The 25,434-nt window shown below is 33.2% G+C and overlaps 2 protein-coding genes and 1 long non-coding RNA gene across 11 annotated transcripts; 2 read left to right on the top strand and 1 right to left on the bottom strand.

The window, feature by feature from the left end:
- Positions 1-214: 214 nt before the first annotated feature.
- si:ch211-227n13.3 lies at positions 215-7,956 on the top strand. 9 transcript variants are annotated; one of them, XM_087273954.1, is made up of 7 exons: positions 2,683-2,768; positions 2,955-3,003; positions 3,938-3,998; positions 4,128-4,698; positions 4,797-4,875; positions 6,500-6,610; positions 7,139-7,956. In XM_087273954.1, exons 4-7 carry the CDS (start codon positions 4,173-4,175, stop codon positions 7,764-7,766), a joined length of 1,344 nt encoding a protein of 447 aa, XP_087130080.1. In that variant the 5' UTR covers positions 2,683-2,768; positions 2,955-3,003; positions 3,938-3,998; positions 4,128-4,172; the 3' UTR covers positions 7,767-7,956. The 9 variants fall into 9 exon arrangements, with proteins under 9 accessions (XP_087130076.1, XP_087130074.1, XP_087130082.1 ...); XM_087273955.1 differs by having other exon boundaries at positions 2,955-3,082; XM_087273952.1 differs by having other exon boundaries at positions 2,683-2,795.
- Positions 7,957-10,853: 2,897 nt separating this feature from the next.
- Positions 10,854-22,199, top strand: nxph2b (neurexophilin 2b). Its single transcript, NM_001326406.1, is given in 3 exon segments — positions 10,854-11,247; positions 13,012-13,133; positions 21,204-22,199. Coding segments are annotated over 2 exon segments (798 nt in total). The 5' UTR covers positions 10,854-11,247; positions 13,012-13,082; the 3' UTR covers positions 21,951-22,199.
- LOC147841836 (uncharacterized) lies at positions 17,541-22,032 on the bottom strand. Its single transcript, XR_015502784.1, has 3 exons — positions 21,085-22,032; positions 19,003-19,112; positions 17,541-18,870 (listed from the first exon to the last, which is right to left on the bottom strand). It is a non-coding gene; the product is annotated as an uncharacterized LOC147841836 (long non-coding RNA).
- Positions 22,200-25,434: the final 3,235 nt, after the last annotated feature.

Raw genomic sequence — 25,434 nt, 5'->3', positions numbered from 1 at the left:
AGAGCACCTATGTTGACACTTTTTCGAGATTTTAAAATAAATAATTTGTCTTAGAATGTGTCTGTACAGTTTCAGCTCAAAAGATTATTTATTATACCTTTTTAAATATCGCAGATTTGAGCTGTTATTATAGTATTACACGTAGCTGGTTTTACCTGCCTGTGCATTTTCATCATATGTGCCCTTTAAATATATCACACTGTCGTCCTCTAAAGGCCGATGTGGTGAAACTGCAGTCTCTGGTTGCTGACAGTTCTCGCGAGACAAATGTGATCGCGCGCTAACTGAGTGAGTTCAGCAGTTCTGAGGTAAACAGAGAAACTGCAATTTCGCTTTATTTAATTCGCTTCATACTCTACTTTGGTTCTATGGACTTGTTGGATATGTTAGACCAAACGGACTGTCGACATTTCAAGACTGAGTAAGAAAAATACGTTAGAATTTTGTTCTAATAACAACTTACTTATTCAATTGCTTCTCGTCAACGTGACCGTGAAGATGCCAAACAGACATGAAATGTTTGGGTTAACGTTAGATGATGTTAACATTAGTATTTCTAAACTGATTACGTTTCTTATTAACAGGTTAGCGTCACACTTAAAATAATTACCTCAGTTAAGTTTTTTGTAGTTAAGTGAGTACTGACGACGACCTCGGTTCACTGTATGTAACTCACAGTAAAAGATTGAGGTAAAGTTGGTTAAAAGTTTATATTTTCATAAAAGTATTATTTCAACATTTTTTGTTAGTAAATCACATTAGCAACATCGTTCACAGTCAGTTAAATAATGTTTTGAAGTAATAATTACATGAGGGTTCGCACCAAATATTCAAAGTACGTTGGCATAGTAAACCATATAACGTTAAGTTAGGGATCGTTACAATGAGTGAATGTGCGAATATAAAACCAACTTAACGTTAAGTTACCTCAATCAGTAAAAGAGCCTTCCCAAATAAAGAATTAATTATTATCTTTTTCTTTGTAACTTACATGGTTTATTTTACAATTTTGGCTGTGTTCAGGCAGAATGTATTATTGATGTAAAGGTGTATATTTGCACATTTGGACTTTCTCCTTTATAATATAATTTTAGAAAAGTTTTCTTTGGAAAAATTAAAGTACACTATTAAACCCAACTGTCAACTTTATCAAATAAAAAGAGTGTAACGTTCGTTAACTTAAAATTTACTGAAAGGTAAATCTACTCGTTTGAAAGGAGTTTTAAACTCAGTGTTGAAGGTAAAGAGTTACTTGAATACCTCTTTACTTTAATGGAGTAAGTACTCAGTTGGAGTTCTCTTCATTTACCAGGCTTTATTGTGCTCGTATTTCTTCATTTACTCAAATGGATTAGGTTCACAGTACTCATTATGATTAATTTTTGAACTCCAATTGTTTGTTGCAATCGATTTTCTCAAATGGTTTGAGCTACCTTAACTATTTGGGTTTTACAGTTTACTGAAATCATATTAGCAGCCAATGACTATCAAATTACAACATTGTTCACAGTCAAATAAATAGTGCTAATATTGTTTTGAAGTCATGTGATTTCAAGCTGAATATTCAAAGTACCATGGTAAACAATATAGGGAGCATGTAACAAGTTGTCACTGAACGAATATGCGAATATAAAACCAACTTTACCTTAATGACTATATTTTACTTTTTTGATCACTGTTATTTGTTTCTTTCATAAATCTATGGTAGGACTGGGCTTATAAACGATATATCGCATCGCGATACAATTTATGTCTATAACAATGAAAGGCTCTGCACTTTGCTACTCTATATTGATATAAGAGCCAGTCACGTAGCAGAAATGTGCATCAATGCAATGATATTAAGAATGTATCGAATTTTCAGCAACTGAAAATTTATGGGCTGAAAATATGTTATGTCATTTAATGAACACTAATTTTTGTGGCTTCAGTCATTGTTGGGGTACTCTTAAATCTGGAAACATTAACAACTTGTATGAAAATATTTATCGTTATCGTTCAATAGGAAAAATAATTGTTAAGATTGTATTTTTACCATATCTCGCAGCCCTAATCTAATGGTACACTAGATAGGTGTGAAAATATTTCCCAGAAACATCCCCACATATCCCATTATTAAACAAATTTAATATTAAGTTCCAGTGCCATTTGCAAGCAAAAAGGCATCCATCTTATTTAATAAATTTCCATATTGTTAAAATATGGAAGAGCTAACGTTTTTCTGTTTTCTGTTTCAAAAGGACTGCAAATTAAGTGAATTAAAACTATGTGATTACAGTTATGTCCGTGGGATTTTATGTACACTGAATTTTTTGTGTGTGAGTTGAGACAGCATAAAAAATAATGCATTAGAGCAAATAATGTATTTGATTATTGACTTTTCCATTTCTTTAATGAAAATAAAATCTTAGCTTTTATAAAATGAAAAATTCGAGTTGTTTATAATTTTTGTTTAATAGATTTTATTGTATAATAACAACATGACATTATGTAGTCAAACGGTAATTTATAGGCTTAAAATCCCTAGAATTAATAAATATTTGAAACATCATGACTGATGCTAAATGCAGTATGCCGGTGAAAGTTTAAAAATAGATTAAAACATGGTAGTTTAAAGGTTTGTTTGTTTGCATAAACATTTTTGTCCACTGTGAATCATTGTGTAACTTTTTTGTGCACTAGAGCAAAGATGCCCAAACTAGGGCCCGCAGGCCAAAGTGTGCCCATTGTAATCTTTGATTTGGCCCACCATCACATCTGAGAAAGGAGTATGTACATATGATGGCAGGGTTGGGGTCAATGCTTTTAACAGAGATTGTTTTTAGTTTAAAATAGTCTTTTTTATTTGTTTTATTGGAAAAAAAGCCAACTAAAATTTACATATTTCATTTAAATGTTAATTGCAAATATGTAAATAAATACTTTGTAAAAATGTAAATACTGTCATTCGACAGATAGTGGACAATGCAGAAGACGTCTTTGAGCAAATCAAGGCAAAATCAGGTGCAGCTTCTCTAGTGTAACTCCATTCTGCAGAGAACTAGAGTACCCAAATAGAGCAATTTCTGGGTCGGGTGAAAAGGTAAAACCAAACATATCGGAAAACCATTTAAATATGTCACCAGAAATCATATTGTTTTGGACACCCCAAAAAAAGGTGGGTCAGGGAGCCTTCAACAGACTTACACCGGTCAAATGTAGGGGCAATGGTAGGAAAAATTATGTGTAATTAAATTTTAAGTTGTGCAAATTATGTAATAATTAACTGATGCCTGGAATTAATAAAACAAGATCCAATTCTATTAAGACTTTCCTCCCATGTATCAATCTCAATCTCTATACCCAGTTGCTCTTCCCAAGCATTCTTCAAATGCATTGTGTAGAGTAGCTCAGTTCTTGAGAAAACTCATGTACAAAGTCTGAAATCAAATGTTTGGAATCAGGTGAGCCCAATAGTAGTCTGTAAAGCTTTCTTTACAAAGCAATGTTTTCAAGCTATATTTAAACATTATTAAATGAATTAGGACATGCCCATGTCAGCTATATTTACCTTCGGTCTGCGAGTCTCAATCTAGTTTGGCTTTTGGCCCTTTATAAGAAAAAGTTTGGTCACCCCTGCACTTGAGTTAGCACAATTCTGTCCTAAAGTGGGCCGGATAAAACAAGATGATGGGACAAGCGAGCGATTTTCAATATTTTAAATTTCTGTAAATATCATCAAGCTTGTACTTTGGAATGCAGCGACATGCAAAACTTGTTGCATGAGCTTGTGTTTCCGGTCTGCCGCATTTGCGTGCATATGAATGGAAGTCTATAGGGTGAAAAGTCCAGCTTTAAGGCCATCTAATGTGCTATTTTTACTTATATTGTTTAGATTGAACTTAAAACTGTAAGGATTAGTTAGTTTACATTTAGTCACTGCTGACTATTCTTTCAGGGCAAATGACTACTACCTCAATAACTTTCCTCAAAGACAAGTTTCAGGATGCTACAGTGAGGTAGAAAATCACTTTTTTAAATATATATATATATATATACAAGTCAGAAGCTATTTCCTGGAACAGATCTTGTAACATGTCTATGACATATTTGATTAATTAATGAAGTGTCCTAATTCTTCTTCACAGGTGAACATTTTGGTTCTCAGTGAAATCACTACCAAGTCTGTCTCTATGAATCTGCGTCGCTCCACAATCCTCAAAGGCCGACAGCAAGAGCCTAAAAATGTGAAAGGCTCTGAGAGCATCTCTGTGCTGTTGAGTGACACCGACTCCAGCCAATCAGAGAGTATTGAAGAAATAATAGACCAAGTGTCTGTTATTCGTGAGATGAAGCGGCCAGTTAGAAAGTATAAAGCAGCTGCTTCAAGGCGAGCAGGTAAAAAGAGGCTTTCTGTTGTAGAATCACAGCAGGATACGGTTCAGAAGATCTCGCTGGCTGTTGGTGCTATGGCTGAGGACACTTTAGAGAAACTCAGGTTGATGTCAAACAAATGTGAGACCGAGTTGAGGCCAACAAGTCCTGTTCATTCACGAGAAGAACTTGTTGTATCGGATGATTCCAGTAGCGATCATACTGTAAATTCAGGCCCAAGCTCGCCCTCTCGGCCTGTTGATAATATAAGATGCAGAGAATGTGAGAGACTTTTCACCAAAGTCAGAAGATGGCCGAGCACTAATAAGAAAAGCAGAGATAAAAGTGAGAAATGAAACTTTATATTTAAATTCATATATATTTTTTTTCTTTAATATAAAGTGCTTTTTTTGTGTTAATGATTTTTTTTGTTTTTTTATTAGATCCAGCATCTTTATCTTGTGATATGTGGGTTCTGCTTAAAAAGCGTCATCCTCAGAGACGGCGTCATCGAGAGAAGGGGTATGTTTTTATAAACTGATGTCACATTGCAATAGGCTAAATGCACAGTTAGAGTTTTCAGCCACTGATAAACTTTTAGTGAAAGGTTAATGGGACTGTTTTCAATTTTATAAAGTTTTTGTTTGCAGCACCGATTAAGGCTGCACAATATATCGTTTCATCATTGATATCGCAATGTAATCCTTGCAGACCATCCGACAAGCTAATTCAGCTCAAAGTAGTGCTTTAAATGTCACTAAAATTCAGTACATAAATCTCAAAATTAAATAGAAAATGAGGCAAATAACTGAAAAAAAAAAACTTTTTTGAGAAAAAAAAAACTCCACTCCTTTTACCAGGCTGGCTAAGGGCCTGCCTTACCAAAGCCGCCTTTCCACTGCACACGACATTTGGACACGACTGTCGGAATATGCCCCCTTCTGGCAGCCGCTCGGTATTTTCAGTGTTGTCGTGCACCACGGGGGAGAAGCTGATTCTCACGGTGTCCGAAATATAGAACTGCAAAAGCAATAGTCTTTATTCTCTGTGCGATTACATAGTTTAATGGATGAATGAGTACTAGAAACTCATAGACCTCTAAAATATTGGAGGGAATGTGGAGACAACATTAAAAATATATATTTTTATTACTTTCTTACTTACATTTATGAACAGAAATGTTTTTCTTTAATATAGACTTTTTATAATTCCAAAAATACCCAAATAAACTCCTATTTCTCATCTCGTGCGCACGGACCTGCTTGGACAACACTGGAATACATCATATCCGGTCGGCAGGTCGCATGTGGTCTAGTTGCAGGAGTTCAAATATTTCGACGGATCCACAGCTCAATTCGGATCCGACTTTTCCGCATACGGAGATGATTGGAACTCAACGCAGCTCCCGGACTGCTCTCCGTTGGAAATGAATGACTTCCGGTCTGTCGCTTGTTGTTTGTCTTGTGCAGTGGAAAGGCGACTTAAGGGGTCTTTTCACAACAGAACCAAAAGAGTGGAGCTAGAACTGCTGCTGAATGTTGATTGCTTTACAGAAAATCCTCACTTGTGCATGCAACAGACGGGGATTATGCTAATTGTGAATGCGTGTGCACATGCAGCCTGTTTATAAATAAATGTGGAATGCATTAGCATACACATCGAATCTGATGTTTACAAAGTGCTCATGAATCCATGCGGAGAGTTTTCTGGAGGTTTGTTTTATACACCAATTTATCATTTATTTGTAAATGTCTCACAAATGAGGCCCAATGAGTATTTAGACCAAATTGAGAAGTCTAATATCTAAAAAGGAGAAACTGAAAGATAAACATAGAGCATTGTACATCAGTGTTTTAAAATATGTTTGCCATTTTTAACTAATTTAATATTGTTAAATGAGAAGGATGTGTAAATGAGCAACTTTTCTCTTTCTTCATTAGCACGCATCACCCAATGCACTTTCATGCATTATTAAAACTACACATACTGTAGGACCAGCTTAAAAAATATCCGTTTCAAAGTGTAATCAGCCATGTTTTAATAAAAAATCTTTTTGCCATCTGTCAATTACTCTTTTTATAATTTTAATTTAATAATAATATAATAATAGTCCTGAGTGTTGATCTGTGTGAATGTTGATCTTCAGGTTATTGTGGACCAGCTTAAGTCACATTAGGAAGATGTTAGCACAAGGCTCAGGTTTTTCAGCTGTCAGAACTCAGATGAAGTGCTCCAGACCTCATGTGTTTCTGCAGAGGTGAGTCAACAAGCCATTATCAAAAAAAAAAATAAAATAAAATAAAAACTTTTTTTTTTATTTTTTTTTTTATGACTCAGAGTTGCAAGATTAACAGGGAATGAAATCACACTACATAAATGTTTTAGACAAATGGATCAATTTTAAGCAGTTTTTGGTATGTTCACACTGCAGGAACCGGCAATGATTTTAGGGTGCTTTCACACAATTAATTGAGAAAATGCAGTAAAATATGTAATGTTGTGAATTAATATTATTATTATTTTCATCATAATTACAATTCAAAATTATTAACGCTTTATTGTATTTTAAAATGTCATTTTTTTTAATAAAGCTGAATGTCTAAGCTTATATAATCATATTATGATAATGCATCACATCATGATAAAACTTTTTTTTGTTTAGTAAAAAAAGACAAATAGCTGAGCACAATGTAACTTACATTTATATTATTCAATGAAAGACGTCAACTACTCCAGTAATAAGCATACAGTGATAATTAAATTCATTTTCTGTACTCATGTTTAGGATTTTGCGTCGCTGCAAGTATCTGACCTCCATTCAGTCCGACCTGTCCATTACCAGAGCAAAGCCACGACATCGGAAGAGGCCGCGAGTGGTTTTTCCACCCATTGCCGGCTGGAACTCCTCTGTAAAAAGAAGGCCTTCAGTGAACAACACCTTTCTCCAGCAGCTCTCTCCATTCAACCTCAGTGTCAGAGAAACACAGGAGGATGAACTCTATGCAGAAGAAAAGCTTTTAAAATCAAACCAAAAGAACTCCAGCAATCAGAAGAGCGCTAATGCCAAGGGCAAAATGAAGGAGCTGGAAGTGTCTGATGGTGTAGACGTAACACGCCGGGTGCTGAAGTTTGATGAACAATTGCAAACCGGGGAGCAGAGGAAAAGCCCACGGCAGCAGCATGAGCATGGAGAGATTCATGAAGCCCAGATTGAGCTGCAGGAAGAGTCGTCTGAGGATTCCGATTGGTTCAGGACGCCCACAGATCTGTTCAGTGTGAAACCCAAGATTAAACAGGGGAATCAAAAGAAAATCTCTGACCCAAAACCTAATGTGCAGAAACCGAACTTCATGTCCTTGTTGGCAACAATGTTGAAGAATCAGAACCAGATTATAAGGGAGTCCTGCAAATGAGTCTGCAGAGAAGCTTTGTAAGTAGTTTTGTTAGTTATTTTGTGATTGAAGAAACGTGCATCGCTGCTGCCGAGTTTTTGTTCATTTTATAAATGATAGATCTGTAAGTTCTGATATTTATTGTGTTGTTCTTTTATTTGTGCTCGAACATCGGCTCTTTGCTTGAGTAAATAAATCCTGCATTAACACATCTCTTTGTCTGCGCGCTTGACTCCACAGAGGATTGAACTGCAGTCGCTGTTACAACCACAGAGCGGAGCTGTTTCCAAATAATTTCATTTCTGTAGTCTCGTTTTAGTTTTCAGAAACATTCTTATAACAAATGACTTCTTTATATATATAAAGTTTGTATTTAATAGTTTTCTATGACAGAAATTTGGGTATACTAGTTTTTGCACTTTTATCGTAAGTTATTTTGTTAGATAAGCTCCAGATCTGGCTTCAGTACTGACTAATATAACATATATGCACAAATATAATATTGTATAGCTTCCTATTAAAAAAATATCAGTTTAAAAGACAGGTTTGTGAGGGGTGTACTTATAACCCAATAAATCCAAGGGACTCGAAACATGTGGAAATATATTAAAAAGCCTTGGAATAGCCACTTAGGGCTTTCTAAAACAATTTCCACATTTTTCGAATGCCTTAGAATTACTTTTGCTGATTAATTGAATTTAAGTGATTTAATTTTGTTCACTATAATGGACAAATGTTAATTAATCAATTTTTATGATAAACCAAAGAAATCCACTAAAATACCATCAAGTATACCGAAAAGTCTTGTCAGGTATATTCTAAACAACAATCAGTTGATTATTTGTTAAGAGATCACTAACCCAAAATACTAATGAATTATTGATAACCACTGATTAATAATTATAATTTTAAACATGGCCACTATCTTTTAACCTATTGGGATTTTCCCGTTTGTCAGCAACAAGTTTTTCAGCAAGTGTCAGAAATGTTTAGTTTATTTTTTGCAAAATATCTTGCACTGAACAATAGATATATATATATATATATATATATATATATATATATATATATATATATATATATATATATATATATATATATATATAATTTATTTATTTATTTATTTTAAATAATGTCATCGTACAAACTTATTATTTTACATGGCCATGATCGCAATCGTTTTTGGTTATGCAATATAGGAAATCGTCCATAAATAAATAAAAAGAAACAATAGCAACATTTTAGCTGATTGGGCAACATCTTTATCTCTATTGGTGTCAGTGTCAGTATGGTTTAGAAAAACACTATAGACAAATAAACACTATATTTACCTTATTAATTTGTTCAGCATACATTCCGATCCCAATGTCTAATTATTCAATAGTTAAAATGACTATAATTAAATATTCTTAAGAATAAAATATGTCTTCTATTATGCGGAGAGTGTATTTGCATTCTAGCATTATATAATGAGTGCATAAAATGGTCTTGTGATAAAAAGACAATAATATAATTTATCGCAATATATTTTGGTGCAATATATCCTACAACAAAAAATAGAAATCGTGACAGGCCTTTTTTTTTTTTTTAAATGTCTGGTAATTTTACTTGTTATACATTTATGCAAGTCACCTATAGAATGTGTTTGGCAGAACAATGATTGAATATTTTATTGTTACCTTTTTCATTCTTGGTGTTTTTGGATCTAATTTGTTATTTTTCATATAGTGCAATAGCTATTTTTCCAATTACAAGCACTTTTACTAGTTCAGAAAATAAACTGTTAACTTTCTGTTTATTAAATGCAAAGCTTATAACAGCTCGTTTTTGCAAAAATACAGAAAGCCCGCATTTTGCACAATGTTTGCAAGAATTGTATTATTGTTTGGTTTTAGAAAAATTTACTTGTATAGTCAAGAGAAAACCTGAAACGTTTTTCAAAATTTGGGATCCCTTTGTAGGTTTCCTGAAGGAATCTTTTCTCTGTATAACTATTGATATACCGTTGTTGTTATATGATGCACCTCAATATTGTATATGCAAATACAGTTGAAGTCAGAATTATTACATGCCCCCCCCCCCACCCCGAATATTTTTTTTTCTTTTTTTTTTAAAGATTTCTCAAATGATGTTAAACAGAGCAAGGAAAATTTCACAGTATGTCTGATAATATTTATATTTATATTATTTAGTATTTCTTATTTGTTTTATTTCGGCTAGAATAAAAGCAGTTTTTAATTTTTTAAACAGCATTTTAAGGACGAAATTATTAGCCCCTTTAATTTATATTTTGACTGTCTACAGAACAAACCATCGTTATATATTTTTTGTTTTATATCATTTTTTGTTTTATAGGTGAAGTTTTTTTTCCCTCTCCGCTGTCGCCACTGCCTCGCATGGTTCAGGATTGGTAGAGCTACGCATCGATGAATTGGCTCTTCAGTGTTTGAACTCTCAGTAATGATTAAATCACACTGAACTGAGCTAAACTGAACTGAACTGAACTTAAACACTAAAACCTGAACCACACTATTCCAGTTACTATGACCATTTATGTGAAGCTGCTTTGACACAATCTACATTGTAAAAGCGCTATACAAATAAAGCTGAATTGAATTGAATATTTTATTTATTATTATTTATATTTTTATTATTATTATTTTATATGTTTGATTTTGATTTCTGTTGTACATATTAAAAGCTACTTAAAATAATAAAGACAGTGTTAAAAAAATAGGCACCTAGAAAAATTTTATTTTTCCCCCCATTATTATTATTATTATTATTATTATTATTATTATTATTATTATTATCATTATTATTATTAAATATAATACTTAGAATAAACAAGTTTCATATCTAATGTATTAAAGGTTTTATTCCTGCAGTCTCTTAACAGAAAACAAACTCTGCCCACAAGGCAAATTCACCTTCTGTTTTACGAAGCAACAAAGTGTTTCTTTACACTTGCTGGGTTCATACAGTTTTACATACACATAAAAATCTGTAAAGTGTGATGATGTGTGCAGTTATTGGTGCTGATGTTTAGGGGTTGGGCTCAGTGACTCCTCTGTCACAACCTAAAAGCGTACTGATCCATCACACAACATCAGTTTAGCAAAGAGAGAGCGAGGATGCAGCAAAGCTGGACTTTCACCCAGGGGACTGCTTAGAGAGCAGTTTTGTTATTTGTTTTTCTTTCGGATAGACAATCACATCCACACATAATCGCGTTAGGATATGTGAGTGTTGCAGAGAAAAGGCGCGCAGCCCAGATGAGCAGAGCTAAGAGGATTTAATGCAGCTGGACACGAGCCACGCTGAGTAAAGAAGAAGATTATATTGTTTTAATCAAATGCAAAGAAGTTTTCATTGCCGGTCACTTTGAGTTCGGACTGTCCGGGAGCGATGTTCGTCATCACTGGGTTTCAGTCTCATTCTGTGCGCACTGTAAGGATGTTCAAAGCACAGAAATGCATGGCTCCAACTCTTCTGTAGAAGGGTGAGTAATAAAATTAATTACTTTAATAAAAGTAATAATAATAATAAACATAGTTTGCTGTTGGTTTAGTGATTCATTTGGTAAGACTGTAAAAATGTCCTGATTTTTACAACATGTTACTGTAATTTTTCACAGTAAATTATATTAGTATCATGTTACAGGATTTAACTGTAAAAATTCACAGTAATGGTGTTGTATTCATAATTTTATTGTGAAATTAAGGCAGGTTGCAGGATTACAGCAAATTAAAAGGAATATATCTTTTGCATGTCAGTTATAGGAATCCAAACTCTATTTCATTCAACAAAGATATTAACACAAATGAACTTTTATGCCAGTATTGTCACTTTTTTTAATATTTAGAAATAACAATGTCATTGCAGCTCCAATCTTCGAAAATAACTTGAAAGAAAATCATCCTGTTTTAAAACGACATGAATGTCATTGTAATTGTTAATTTTTGGGTGCACTGAACCTTAGTTTTATAAGGTTAACATGGAAATATGAAATCATTTTTAAATGAAAATAACTTTGTGCTTAGCCAAAAACATAATAAACTGGAACAAAAGTAATTGATTCATAAAACCAAACACTGTTAAACACCCAAAATGATTTCAAAGTCAGGGTAAATGTCAGAATGAATAGCTGAGGAAAGCCTGCTTCACAGTAAAATATAGGTAATTCTACAAGATTATACTGTGAAATCATAGTAATGGACTTTACTATCTACTGTGAAGTAACACTATATGTCACAGTAATTTAATGTAACAAAATCACAATAAACTACTGTGAACTACCTCACAGTAATTTGCTGTAAATTTACATATAGTATTTCACTGTGAAAGTAATGCAATTATTAGCCAGTAATTTACTCTGAATTTAAGGTACTTTTTCTACAATGTGCAGATCTCTTATTATCATTATCATTTAGCTCTGTACACTTGAAATTGTGTGCTGTAACGAATGTCAGGCTGAATTTAAAACTTTAAACAACATGATTGTATTTTAAAAACATGTTTTAGTACCTAATTATTATTGTCTTTGGTTTGTTATTTGTAAGATGTGTTATTCACAACACAGCGTTAAAAAAATAAAAATAAAACTAATCAGTCATTCGTTTTCTCTTCGGCTTAGTCCCTTTTTTAATCAGGGGTCCCCACAGCGGAATGAACCGTCAACTTATCCAGATTATGTTTTACACAGCAGATGCCTTTCAAGTAGTGGTGATCACCCATGCAGTCTGACATGCACACTCAAACACTACAGCCAATTTAGTTTATTCAGTTCATTTATTTATTCAGCATGTCTTTGTACTGTGGGGGAAACCTGAGCACCCGAGGAAACTCACACAAACACGGGAAGAACATGCAAACTCCACACAGAAATGCCAACTGACCCAGCCAGCAATCGAATTAGCGATCTTGCTGTGAGGCGACAGCGCTAACCACTGAGCCATCATGTCGCCCGCATTACAATCAAATCAAGTACAATCAAATATAAGTCATTAAATACAAACATTATTAATCTGCAATTTTATAGCACATAGGTGATGTCTACATGTTTAATGAAGTGTATTAAGTGTTTGTGTTGTCCTTGAAGTCCTCAACGGTTGGCAACTTGTTATATAGCTACCAAAACGAATGCTTCATTTTACACATTCATGCAGTTTTTCAGTGAAACTCAAATATGAAGAATATCTAATGTTATTTGTTGTTTACTTTTATGTTGATTTCATGTAAGTATGACAGATTTTTGTGTTTTTAGGCATACTGATACCAGACCAAGCCACAAGTGGACCTAATCTTTACTAACCCTGAGCTGGACTTACAAAATATATGAAGATGTGCCAGTGCTACTCTGCCCTGCTAATGCTCTGCTTACACATGGTATGAATGTTAATTCAATTATTTTAGCTAAATTGAATTTATGTTTCTGTTGCAGTGTTTATTTTGATGGTTTCACAATAAATGTATTGGCAAAAATAAAATAAAAAACGAAACAAAAAATGTACTTAATTTTTTTATAAAGTATAAATAAATATGTCTAAAAATAAATAAGTAATAATATAAAAAATATTTAATTGATTTATATTTAAATATATTTAATTTGTGGGTGTATGCAGTGCTCTGCATAATTAAGTACACCCCGTTTTGAAAAATAATATTTCCATTTCTTAGTGAATATTGGCAATGTATTTTGGTGCATTTTAACAAAACAGATTTATTAAATAATATTTTAGTCACCAAACATAAATAGAAATTGAAAGATAATACAATTAAATTCAAGCAAAATATTGCAAAAAAAAAAAAATTACAACCTACAAAAATTTCAACACATTTTTTTTTTTTTTTTGCTTCTCTTGATTTTTCCTCTTTAAAGTGTAATTTATTATTTTTCTATAACGTAGAAATTTGGGTGTACTACTTTTTGGAAAGTTATTTTTTTAGATAAGCTCCAGAGGCTTCAGTACTGACTAATCTAATGTATATGCACAAATATAATTTTGTATAGCTTTTTATAACAAATATAAATTTAAAAGATAGATTTGTGAGGGGTGTTCTTATTTATGCTGAGCACTTTTTTATTTTTTAGGCATGTTTATAATCATTTAAAAAAAAAAATTATCAAAGTTTTAGTTTAAGGCGATTTAAGAAAGCAATATTTGCTGGAATAACCCTGTTTTTCAGATTAAAAGTTTTTTCTTTCTGACCAAATTGTAATTTTCTGGAAAAAAAGCTAACATTTTATTTTATATTTTGTAACAAAATGTAATCAGACATTTTAAAGAATAAATACAAAAATTAACATGTTAGCTTTTTTTAGCTTTTTTTTAACAATTTCCTCAATATTACACCCAGCTAAGGAAAAAAATGGATTTGAAATAAAATATTGAATTGCTTTGTATGTCATTGAATTACATATAAGGCAAAATGATTAGGATTCAAATATTCAAATATGCCACAGCTTTTTGTCTCCTTTCCTCAATAAATCTTCTGATAATCCAGTTTCTGCAGGGCCTCTTAATCCATCAATTTGACTTATTTCTCAAAGGAGAACGAAACGCTTGTGATTGTTATTATTTCCAAAGATTAATCTGAATGCGTATAAACTGCCTTCACCCAATGCCAATGCAGATTTTAATTTGAAGCTTTAAAGCCCAGAAACTACTTTAAGATGAAATGACAATCTGTGCCCTTTCTCAAGAGACTTTTCTTTTCATGTCCATCGCTAAGCCCGATTTTTTTTTTTTTAGCTTTTTATTTGTTTTTTTTTTAAATAAAATCAATTTATTATCATTCTTGAACTTAAATGAAACATATTTACTTTAGATCAAGTCCCTGATGTCATAAGTTTGAAAGTAAAAAATAAATTGTGTATATTTTTTAAACAAATTTGTGCTTGTTTATTTTTTTAACTTTATTTATTTATTTATTTGGTTATTTATTTAGTTATTTATTTTTATTACACATTATTAGTCATTTTCTGTTATTTACATTTTTAAGATATTTAACAAAAACAGCACAATACCAATAAAAAGAAAAAAAAAGTACAGAATAATTTAAATACAATATACAGTATTGAGATGTTAGTAACTTAACTAATATCAACATCACTGACACTATTAAATAATACAGCTATATAAAGTGCTGTCGATTTTTCCCTTTAAATTTCTGAAATTATAATTTGTGATCTCCCTCAGTTATTGAACTTTTTAGCTGACAAGGGAAAACGTCAAAAACATATACACACTAGATCTGAAACTGTTTCTGTTCACTGTTGTGCTTAACAGTAGTGCAATACAATATTGGAAATTCAGGATTGAATAATGAATATTGAAAAAATATTGAGAATTCAAGATGTTTCAGTGAGCAGGTCGACTCACACACATAAAACACTATTGTAAAGCACGCTAAATGCCATATGTGCATTGATTAAAACATGTTATATGTTTTATATGTGAAATAAACACAGAAATTTTTTTTTGTTAGGCTATAATTAACTATCTACCTCTAACAGGTAGGCTAATACGCAAAGATCTGCTTTTAAAAAATTAGTTTTTAAAAAAAATACTAATGTCCATAGTGGCTCTGGTGCATTAAATAATAATTAATAAAGATATTAAGATTTTTAAAATCACAAAATATTGAAAATGGTATCGAATGTTAATATTTTTTCAAGGAATCATTTTGAAGTTGGAAATTCCAGCATCGTGAGCACTTTAGTTACAGTTATTGTAAAGATTATTATCTGCATTTAAAGCAATATGGGTGATTCTATTGCATGTACAGTTGACATTTCAAAAAGTTACATACAAACATAAATGATTATGTTTTACTTTTAGAGAAATAAACTGTTTTTTATTTTGTTTGTCAACTCTGTTATGGATGAATTTAGTAATGTGTAGAAATAACAAGGAATTATAGCAAGAACATTTTTTATGGGTAGTTACCAAATTGTAATCGAATTGACCGTAACAATGCTGTATATATGAAGTCAGAATTATTCGCCCCCCTTTGAACATTTTTTTCTTTTTTTAAATTATATCCCAAATGATGTTTAACAGAGCAAGGAAATTTTAACAGTATGTCTGATAATATTTTTTCTTCTGCAAAAAGTCTTAGTTGTTTTATTTCGGCTAGAATAAGAGCAGTTTTTAATTTTTTAAAAACCATTTTAAGGACAAAATAATTACCCCCTTTAAGCTATATTTTTTCCCGATTGTCTACAGAACAAACCACTGTTATACAATAACTTGCCAAATTACCCTAACCTGCGTAGTTACTCTAATTAACCTAGTTAGGCCTTTAAATGTCTCTTTAAGCTGTATAGAAGTGTTTTGAAAAACATTTAGTCAAATATTATTTACTGTCATCATGGCAAAGATAAAATAAATCAGTTATTATAAATGAGTTATGTAAACTATTATGTTTAGAAGTGTGTTGGAAAAAAACTCTCCTTTAAACAGAAATTGGGGGAAAAAATAAACAAGGGGGTAATAATTCTGACTTCAACTGGAATGTGTCTTGGCCCACCCTAAAGTTCCAAGCTGGAGCCGGGCCTGTTTTCCTATACATCGTTTCTAACCTGCAGATCGTCTCTGCATTCTTATAGAGGATGTCTGTAGTTCACGATTGAATCATGAATTTGCACAATATTGATAAGAAATTGTATGTGTTAATGCGCAAGTTTTAGTTCTCATTCATCAGAACTGCTTTGAATTGTGGCGTCTAAATATCTGCCCTCCTTGAGTTCTTTATCTCTGAAAATAAATGGGAAATGCTGGAGAAAGCGGAAAAAGATCGGGGAGATGGAGACTAAACAGCCTTTTGGGACATATACACTCTTTCATTCCATCAAAATATCCCTTTGAAAGTATATGCGAGTGTCTTTTGAGCCTTTTCTGAAAGATGGAGAGATAGAGAAGAAGAGTAGGGCAGCTCCTCCCTTATCTCACTCCTTTGCGCTGTTTTCTGTTCATTCATTTTTCACCAAGCCTACATTGCAAAACAAAGGATTCACACTGATAGGCTGGAGAACTGATATGGAACTTTAGATTCAAACCGTTAGTAGTCGCATGGTTTTTTTTAAGCATCCAGTTTTGCTGGGTTTGTTTGAGGGTGTCGCTGTTTTAGATTTGAGGTTTGTAGCGTTTATGGTGTCAGTAATAATCTCACGTTGCAGTGAAGGGTTTCATACTCTGGAGATGTTACATCCTGTTTGCATCATTTAAAACAAGTCTGTCTAATGCAGCTTTCAGTTTCTCATTCCCTATTTATGTGCTATTATTTATGTAGCGATGCACCTCCTTTGATTTCTTCTACAGTACATTCTACTGTAGCTGTAATCTTAGTCATGTCGTACTGTAGTACACTATTCATGTAGAGTTTTGCGATCTGAGTGTAAATGTACGCAGCAGTTTATGGTATTTCTTAGTATTTCTACTTAATTTCTACTTAATTGAATTTAATTTAATTCATCTCCATTTCTATAGCGCTTTTACAATGTAGATTGTGTCAAGGCAGCTTAACATAGAAGTTCTAGTAAATTGAAACTATCAATCCAGTTTTCAGAGGTGACGTTCAGATCAGTTCAGCGTGGTTTAATTTTCACCGCTGAAAGTCCAAACACTGAAGAGCAAATCCATCGATAAGCAGCTCCACAAGTCCTAACCAAGCAAGCCGGTGGCGAGTGTTATGATTTTAAAAATGGGTCAGTCAAAGGAGAGTAACATTCATAAGCAAACACACAATATCAACAAGTGAGGGACAAAATACCACGACTAACTAAATATTTACTTACTAAATTTTTTATTTACAAAGGTAGTGATAATAATAAGTGCAAAAATATGTATATAGAAAGAACAATAAATATTTACAAGAATATATTGGATATTACAGACAACAAATGGGACGCAAAATGTTTGAACAGATAGATGGGAGAGTTGGAGAGATGAGACGCGGACGGCGTCCAAACAATAGAAATAAATAAAACAATCTATTCTATTGGCCCAACCTTTATCCTAACTATCCAAAGGAAAATATATATCAGTTATTGAAAATAAAATCTCCGCATCTAACCTGGGTGGAGCACAGCCCTTATCTAGTGTGTCTAACAGCAGTGATATTCAAAGCTACATGTGCACAAAGTACACTCTTAAAAACACAGGGTTAAAAACTACCCAAATTGTGTTGTTTTTAACCCTACTGCGTAAAAACTTGCTGGATAAGTTGGCGGTTCATTCCACTGTGGCGACCCCGGATTAATAAAGGCACTAAGCCAACAAGAAAATGAATGAATGAATGAATGCTGGGGAAATACAGGACAGAACACATCCGGGGTTAAATTAACCCAAGTAATTGGGTTATTATTTTTAACCCCATAAATGGGTTGTTTTTTTCTACCTAATAATTGTTTATTTTTATTTAAATAATAGCTTATTTTGATCCAAAAAATGCCTGCAAAAGATGACCTGGCAATTGTTTTGTTTTGACTCTGCGTCACTGAAGTACGGTGGGGGTGTGCAGCTTTGATTACAGGTGTACAAAAGGTGCTAGTAAGACATTTTAAAATTCAGAAAGGTCTGACTAAGGGCTGCTATGAGCATAAATCTCATTTTAATCATTTGAAAACGCAAGGAATCTGCGTTTATGTTACACTATTTTCATTGCATTTAAACAAATTAGTACATAATATGTGGAATCCCAGTCAGCCCCTGCTATGAGTTGATTTGACCCAAAGAGCTGGCTTGAAACTACTCAAGACTCTGAAAATAACCCCCAAAAATTACCCAAATGCCTCAAGCCAAGATTTGGGTAGAAAGAATAACCCCATGTTTTTTAGAGTGTATGTCGCGCAACATTCTTACCTGTCCCACTCTCCAACTTCAGATCCGCGTATCACTAATGGTAGACAAATGGAGAACAGACAAATAACAACGGACATATAACAAATTGTAACACTGAAAATGGATAGAAATTTCACTGACACACAACACAACACAGAAATTCAAGTGTCCCGGGGCCTCGCGAGTAGCATCCTGTCACCACTTTTAGCCTACGCCACGATGGCAGCAGCTGGATTGGAGACCGTGTGATGACGTTAGGGTATAGCCAATCGGAGCCACTGTATGAGTGGAAGAGAGAGAAAGAGACAGAGAGAGACAGACCAGCGGGAAAAAAAAATCACAATAATCACTCAACACAGGAATGTAACAGCGAGGAACAAACTTCACCAATTGACAAAAGTGTAAAAAACCTTGAGAGAATCCAGGCTCAGAGGGGCATGACCATTTCCCCTCTGGCCAAACTTCTTGTGCAGAGCAGCAGTCTAGGTGCTGGAGGCTGGAGAACTCTAGATGTTGTAATCTGTAAAGTCATGATAAAAGCAAAGTGCACGTTTGAGATTTGGATTTTTGAAGACCTTATTAAATGACACATTTTTAGATGCTTGAGGTGTTATTTCATGTCCTCAGATTTATACATTGGCAAATTCCTGGTTGAGAACCTGAGGGGTTCTATTCTATAATCTATTATTGTACAAAATTGTAAGGACTCTAAACACTTTAATCACTAATGTCTGTTAGAATCCCATTATAAGGGAAATTAATTGATTTCACACTATAGGACATCAAAAGAAAGTTTTTTTTTTTTTTTAATGGGTTTTAAATCTTTTAGGTTCCACAGACTTGGGACCCCTCATGGGACATGGTCTCCTCATGGGACCCCACCCTAAAATTAAAAATTGATTGCGCAAACACAGTAGAAGTCAGAATTATTAGCCCCGTGAATTATTAGCCCCCCCTGTTTATTTTTTACCCTCAATTTCTGTTTAACAGATTTTTCTTTTCTAAAACACATTTCTAGACATAATAGTTTTAATAACTCATTTATAATAACTGATTTATTTTATCTTTGCCTTGATGACTAAATAATATTTGACAAGATATTTTTCAAGGCACTTCTATACAGCGTAAAGTGACATTTAAAAGATTAACTAGGTTAATAAGGTTATCTAGGCAGGTTAGGGTACTTCATTCTATAACAGTGGTTTGTTCTGTAGACTATCAAAGAATATTACTTAAAGGGGCTAATAACTTTGACCTTAAAACGGGTTTTAAAGTATTAAAAACTGCTTTTATTCCAGGTGAAATAAAACAAATAAGACTTTCTCCAGAAGAAAAAAATATTATTAGACATTCTGTGAAAATTTCCTTGCTCTGTTAAACATCATTTGGGAAATATTTTAAAAAGGTGAGAAAATCAAAAAAGCTTAAGCTTAAAAAAAAAAAACAGCTTAATAATAAGAATAAGACATTTTAGCAGGAAATAATAAGTGTTATTTTTATTTAGTAACAATGGTTTTTTTTTTTTAGCTTTTTCTTCATTTGGTAAAAATGTATTTGTTCATCTAATTTGTTTGCTTATTTAATTTTTGCTATCGATTTTTAATTAACTTTTTTTTTATTTAAATTTGTTTAGTTTGTTATATTATGAAAAGTTATATTATGGAGAAAGGCTGTGTTTTTGGGAAATAATTAATTATTTTTTCCCTGCTCATGATAGTACTGTATTTGTTCAGCTAATTTGTGTGCTTATTTAATTTTTCCTATTGATTTTTAATTAAATTTGTAAATTGTTTATTCTAATTATGGATTTTTAAGAAATGTTTCAGAAATTACTTCACTATTATGATTTTTTAATTAGTTTTTTTTTTTATTGATTTTATAAATAATTTTTTAACAAAAACATTTTCTGCTTAATTTTAGTTTTATTCATGTTGCTATTATTTATGGAGTGATGCACCTCATGTGATTTCTTCTACAGTACATTCTACTGTAGCTGTCATCTTAGTCATGTCGTACAGTAGTACATTATTCATGTAGAGTTTTGCAAGTGTAAATGTGCCGAGCTGTTAATGGTATTTCTTAATATTTAAAAACGAAAGTTTGCTAAATCTTTAAAGTTATAATAAAAAACAACTTTTATTCTTAGTACATGTTTGATTTTTTTTAGAAACCCCAAAAATAGTTTTTAACTATCTAATGTAAATTAAATAACCAAACAAATTAGCTGAAGAAATGCAGTACTATCATGAGTAGGTCACTACTGAAATTTTCTAATCAGTATTTTTTATTGTTATAATTAATTTTTTTTAATAAAAACATTTTTTCGCTTAATAATTGTAGTAAGAAAGAAATAAGTGTTTTTTTTATTTAATAAGTAATAATATTTTTATTCAGTTTTTGTTTTTAATTTGGTGAAAATCTGATGGTTCCTTCATTACATTTGATAATAGTAAAAGTTTGCATTATGGAAACGACTTTTTCCTCAGGCTGACCAACAAAAACCTTTCTTTTTGTCCACTGTATTGGATGGGATCTCTGTTATTTTCAAAATCCACATCAGCATCCTCCAGCTCTTGCGTTAACAGTGCTCTCTGTGGTTTTGTCTTTAAAGGTGACATGTGGAGCGAAGCTCGGAGCTGCTGTGGCTCCTCTGGGTTGGGCAGAAAATGATAAAGAGGGAAGTGTTTCTCCTTACGCCTCTCGTTCTGAGATTCTCAAATCCCTGCGGCTTTTCTCCCACACGTCCCAATCTAACAGCCCAAACCATGAAACAGCTCCGGACCCTGGGGCACTGGATCTGTGGGCTTGGTTATCCAACCACACCGATAGCGAGGGAACCCTCTCGAGGGCCAAACGTCGTCCCTATGTGAAAACCGGCAAGTTTAAGAAGATGTTCGGCTGGGGCGACTTCCATTCCAACATCAAAACCGTCAAGCTTAACCTTCTCATTACTGGGAAAATTGTCGACCACGGCAACGGGACCTTCAGTGTCTATTTCCGTCACAATTCCACCGGTCTAGGGAACGTGTCTGTTAGTCTGGTCCCTCCTTCCAAGGCTGTCGATTTTGAGATCACTCAACAGGAGACCATCGAGGTGCCCAAAGACAATAAGGCGTTCAACTGTCGAGTGGAATACGAGAAGACGGACCGCAGCAAGAGGACGTCCGTTTGCAGCGACTTCCCTAACAGGGTTTGCTTTCAGGAGCAAACCCAAAGTCATGTGTCCTGGCTGTGCTCCAAGCCCTTCAAGGTGATCTGCATCTACATTGACTTCTTCAGTGCAGACTATAAGCTGGTACAGAAGGTCTGTCCAGACTACAACTACCACAGTGACACTCCATACACCTCAGTGGGATAGCATATAGCCTGCTTTGGGTTTGTGGAGGTATGTGAGGTGCCGTTTCATTGTTACAGCCTCTCTGTCTTGTAGTTTGCTCGTCCTGTTCATAAAGGATGGGATAAATGGAAGAAAGGTCAGATGAGGAATCACTCTTTCCAAACGTACATGACCTGTCCTTCTTTAGGGAGGTTGAGGTTGCACTTTATCTTACAGTTCTGTTTCACAAGAAATAGTTCACCCCAAAAATGTATTCATTTCTTATTTTATTCATTTATTATTTGTCTCCTATTAAACACAAAATAAGATACTTTGAAGAATGCTGGTAGGTGGCATGCATTGACTTCCATAGTCATTTTTTTTTTCTTCTATGGAAGTTGATGGGTGCCAGCAACCAACATTCTTCCAAATATCTTTGTTTTATGTGTTCAACTAAAAAAGAAATCCATTAAACCTAAAAAAAAAAAAAGCATAATTTTTGGGTGAACTTTAATCTCTTTAACCCTTAATCTAACCTTACCTTATATTGTTAACTTGTATAACTCAGTACCTTCTTACTTGAGTACACTGTTAGTACACCTACCCTAAAATAAAGTGCAACCACAGTTGGTAAGAGGAATAGTTCACCCAAGAAAGAAGAAATGTATTAATCGTTTTACAAACTATATCAAAAAAGACGCTGAAATTCATTTATTCATTTTGTTTTTGGCTTAGTCCCTTTATTAATCTGGGGTCGCCACAGCGGAATGAACCGGCAACTTATCCAGCGCATGTTTTACACAGCAACACTTTATACATTTCTACGCCTTTGATGATAGACTTCTTTTGCGAACAAAATTTTGACAATGTGAAGACACTGTAATTTATTTCATTTTTGGGTGAACTAATCTATGTTGATTCTCTGAAGGCTGATTAGTGTCACACTGTAGAAAAATCTGTTATTTTACTTTTTTTTTTTTTTTTTTTTAAGCAAAAAAAAAGCATTAAATTACAGAAATTTACTGTACAATAATGGACATTAAATCACACAAACTTCCTTAAATTTAAATTTCCTGTGAATTTTTGTCATTTAACGGTAATTATTTTGCTGTAAATTTTTGTAATGTAACATCCGTTATTTTACAGTAAATTTATGCAATTTAAAACTCGTTGTTTTATGGTCAATTTCTGTAATATAACATCTGTTTTTTTAAAGTACATTTCTGTTATGTAAAGGCCGTTATTTTACAGTAAAATTCTGTCATTTAATGGTCGTTATTTTACAGTAAATTTCTGTAATGCAATGGTCATTATTTTATGGTAATTAGCGGCCGTTATTTTACGGGAAACTTCTGTAATGTAACATCTGTTATTTTATGGTCAGGGTGTTATTTTGCGATTAATTTCTTTAATGTAACGGGTGTTATTTTATGGTAGATTTCTGTAATTTAACGGCTGTTGTTTTGCTGTAAATTTTTGTAATGTAATGGCCGTTATTTCAGGGCAAATTCTCTAATTTAACGGGTGTTATTTTACGGTAAATTTCTGTAATGTACATTTCTGTCATTTAACATCTGTTTTTTTTTAATGGTAAATTTCTGTAATGTAACGGCAGTCATTTTACAGTACATTTCTGTCATTTAACGGCTGTTATTTTATGGTAAATTTCTGTAATGTAACTCCGTTATTTTACAGTAAATTTCTGTAATTTAATGGCTGTTATTTTACTTTAAATTGTTGTAATTTAACAGCCGTAATTTTGCTTTTTTTTTTTTTCCTGGCACACCAGCTGCTGGAAAAACTTTTTTTTTTTTTTTTTTACAGTGTAGTTAACTTGAACAAAGCCAAACACATCTACAGTTTCCACTGTGACCCTTTCTCAGTGACACTTGTGTGATGTCATCAGTGTGAAGTTTTCAAAAATCCCAGAAAAAAAACGTAACAATCAACATAAACTGGGATTCAATAACAGAAAAAATGATAATAATAATCATCTTGTATTGCAGCCGTTTGTGACGCTCTCCTTTTCATGCCAGCGTGTTTTTGTTTTACAGAAATGGTGTCAGTAACTAAGATTGATGTTGAAGCCATAATGTGCTCCACTGTGTCCTCAGTTCTTTTGTATTTTGTTTCGGTTATTAAAAAAAAAAAAAAGATGAGATTTGAGTTTCCAGAATGCTCCCTTGTGTATTCTCTCATTGACTACAAAGAGTGTCAGCAGATTTGTAGCTTCACAACTTTAGAAATCCTCTCCCAGATGCTGTGAACAAAGACAAACTGTGCTTCAGACAAACAAAGTCAAATCTGCTCTGCATTTGTTACAAAATTGTCTTAAAAGCCTCAGTTTTCCTCCGGTGAATCTCATTACGGATCAGCCAGTTTAACCTCTGTAAATGGTGAAAAAAGGAAACATTGTCATATGCAGGATGATGCGTTTCATTTGCGAAGGTCTGATCGTGTACTCAGACTCTGAAGTGAAAAGTGTACATATAATGTCGGTGCGAGTCTGTGTAATCTCATGGTTTGATGAACAGAGCGTTTGAGGATTTGCTGCTCGCTGGCTTTGATCTCGGCTTAAGTCGTCTCCAGATGTTTAAAGACTAAAAGGGAAGATTTTTAAAAGTTCATTTAAATGACTTCTGAAGCTAAAGAGAATGTGGAGCCTTCACAACGTCTCACTGTCCTTTGGCGATGTACATAAAACACTACCTACATTATACTATTTATTTATATATATCGATTGGGAAGAAAACAAAAACAAAACAAAATGTCAAAACGTTGACGTTGATCATGAAAACGGTGATTTAAAAATGAAAGAATATAAAACGTGAATTAGAGATGGCCAACACTGATTACATTTTTATTTAATTTTTTTGTCAGAAACTAATAATTATTTTTGGAAGCTGATGACCAATATTTTAGGCATATATATAAAAACAAATAGTGGACAACTGATTTTAGATTAAGGTAAACTAAATTAAATTTAGTAAATCTTTAAAGCCATGGTCACGCTGCACTTTTCTCTCTATAGACTTCTATTCATACACACGCGAATGCAGCAGACCGGAAACGCAGCATGTGCGTCAAGCGTGGCAGTTTATGGTGTTGAAAAGTTCAAGCTTGGTGAACTCTGACCTGCGAAATCGCATCACATGGCTCTGTAAGACCAACTGAAGATCAAAACATGACCTCTCTGTACAGAAGTTTAAAATAGACCAATCGCTCGCTTTTTTTTAAATGTCTAATCATCTTGTTTAATCATGCCACCAAACGACAGAATTGCACATGCTCAAACTCGAGTGTAACTAACTAAAAAAAAAAAAAAAAAAAAGACAGGAAACATTCAGAATTATTTCTAAAATGTATTAACAAAGTGCAATTTCTGGGGCGAACTTTCAGATGTGGCATTCATAATTTGTAAACTCCCCCTAATTAAGATCATTAGCATATAAAAAAACACGCACCAATATCCAAATTTCTATGACACACACACACACACAAAAAATCCAAATCTGAAATTGAAGTC

This window comes from Danio rerio, chromosome 11 (genome assembly GCF_052040795.2).
Source record: "Danio rerio strain M-AB ecotype USA chromosome 11, GRCz13ab, whole genome shotgun sequence".
Classification (NCBI taxonomy): domain Eukaryota; kingdom Metazoa; phylum Chordata; class Actinopteri; order Cypriniformes; family Danionidae; genus Danio; species Danio rerio.
This window is presented reverse-complemented; position numbering and strand designations above follow the sequence as displayed.

Coding starts and splice junctions, on each gene's coding strand:
- si:ch211-227n13.3 (XM_087273948.1), top strand. CDS start 369: ATGGACTTGTTGGATATGTTAGACCAAACGGACTGTCGACATTTCAAG. Junction 3,999..4,127: donor TTTCAGGATGCTACAGTGAG/GTAGAAAATCAC, acceptor TCTTCTTCACAG/GTGAACATTTTGGTTCTCAG. Junction 4,699..4,796: donor TAAGAAAAGCAGAGATAAAA/GTGAGAAATGAA, acceptor TTTTTTTATTAG/ATCCAGCATCTTTATCTTGT.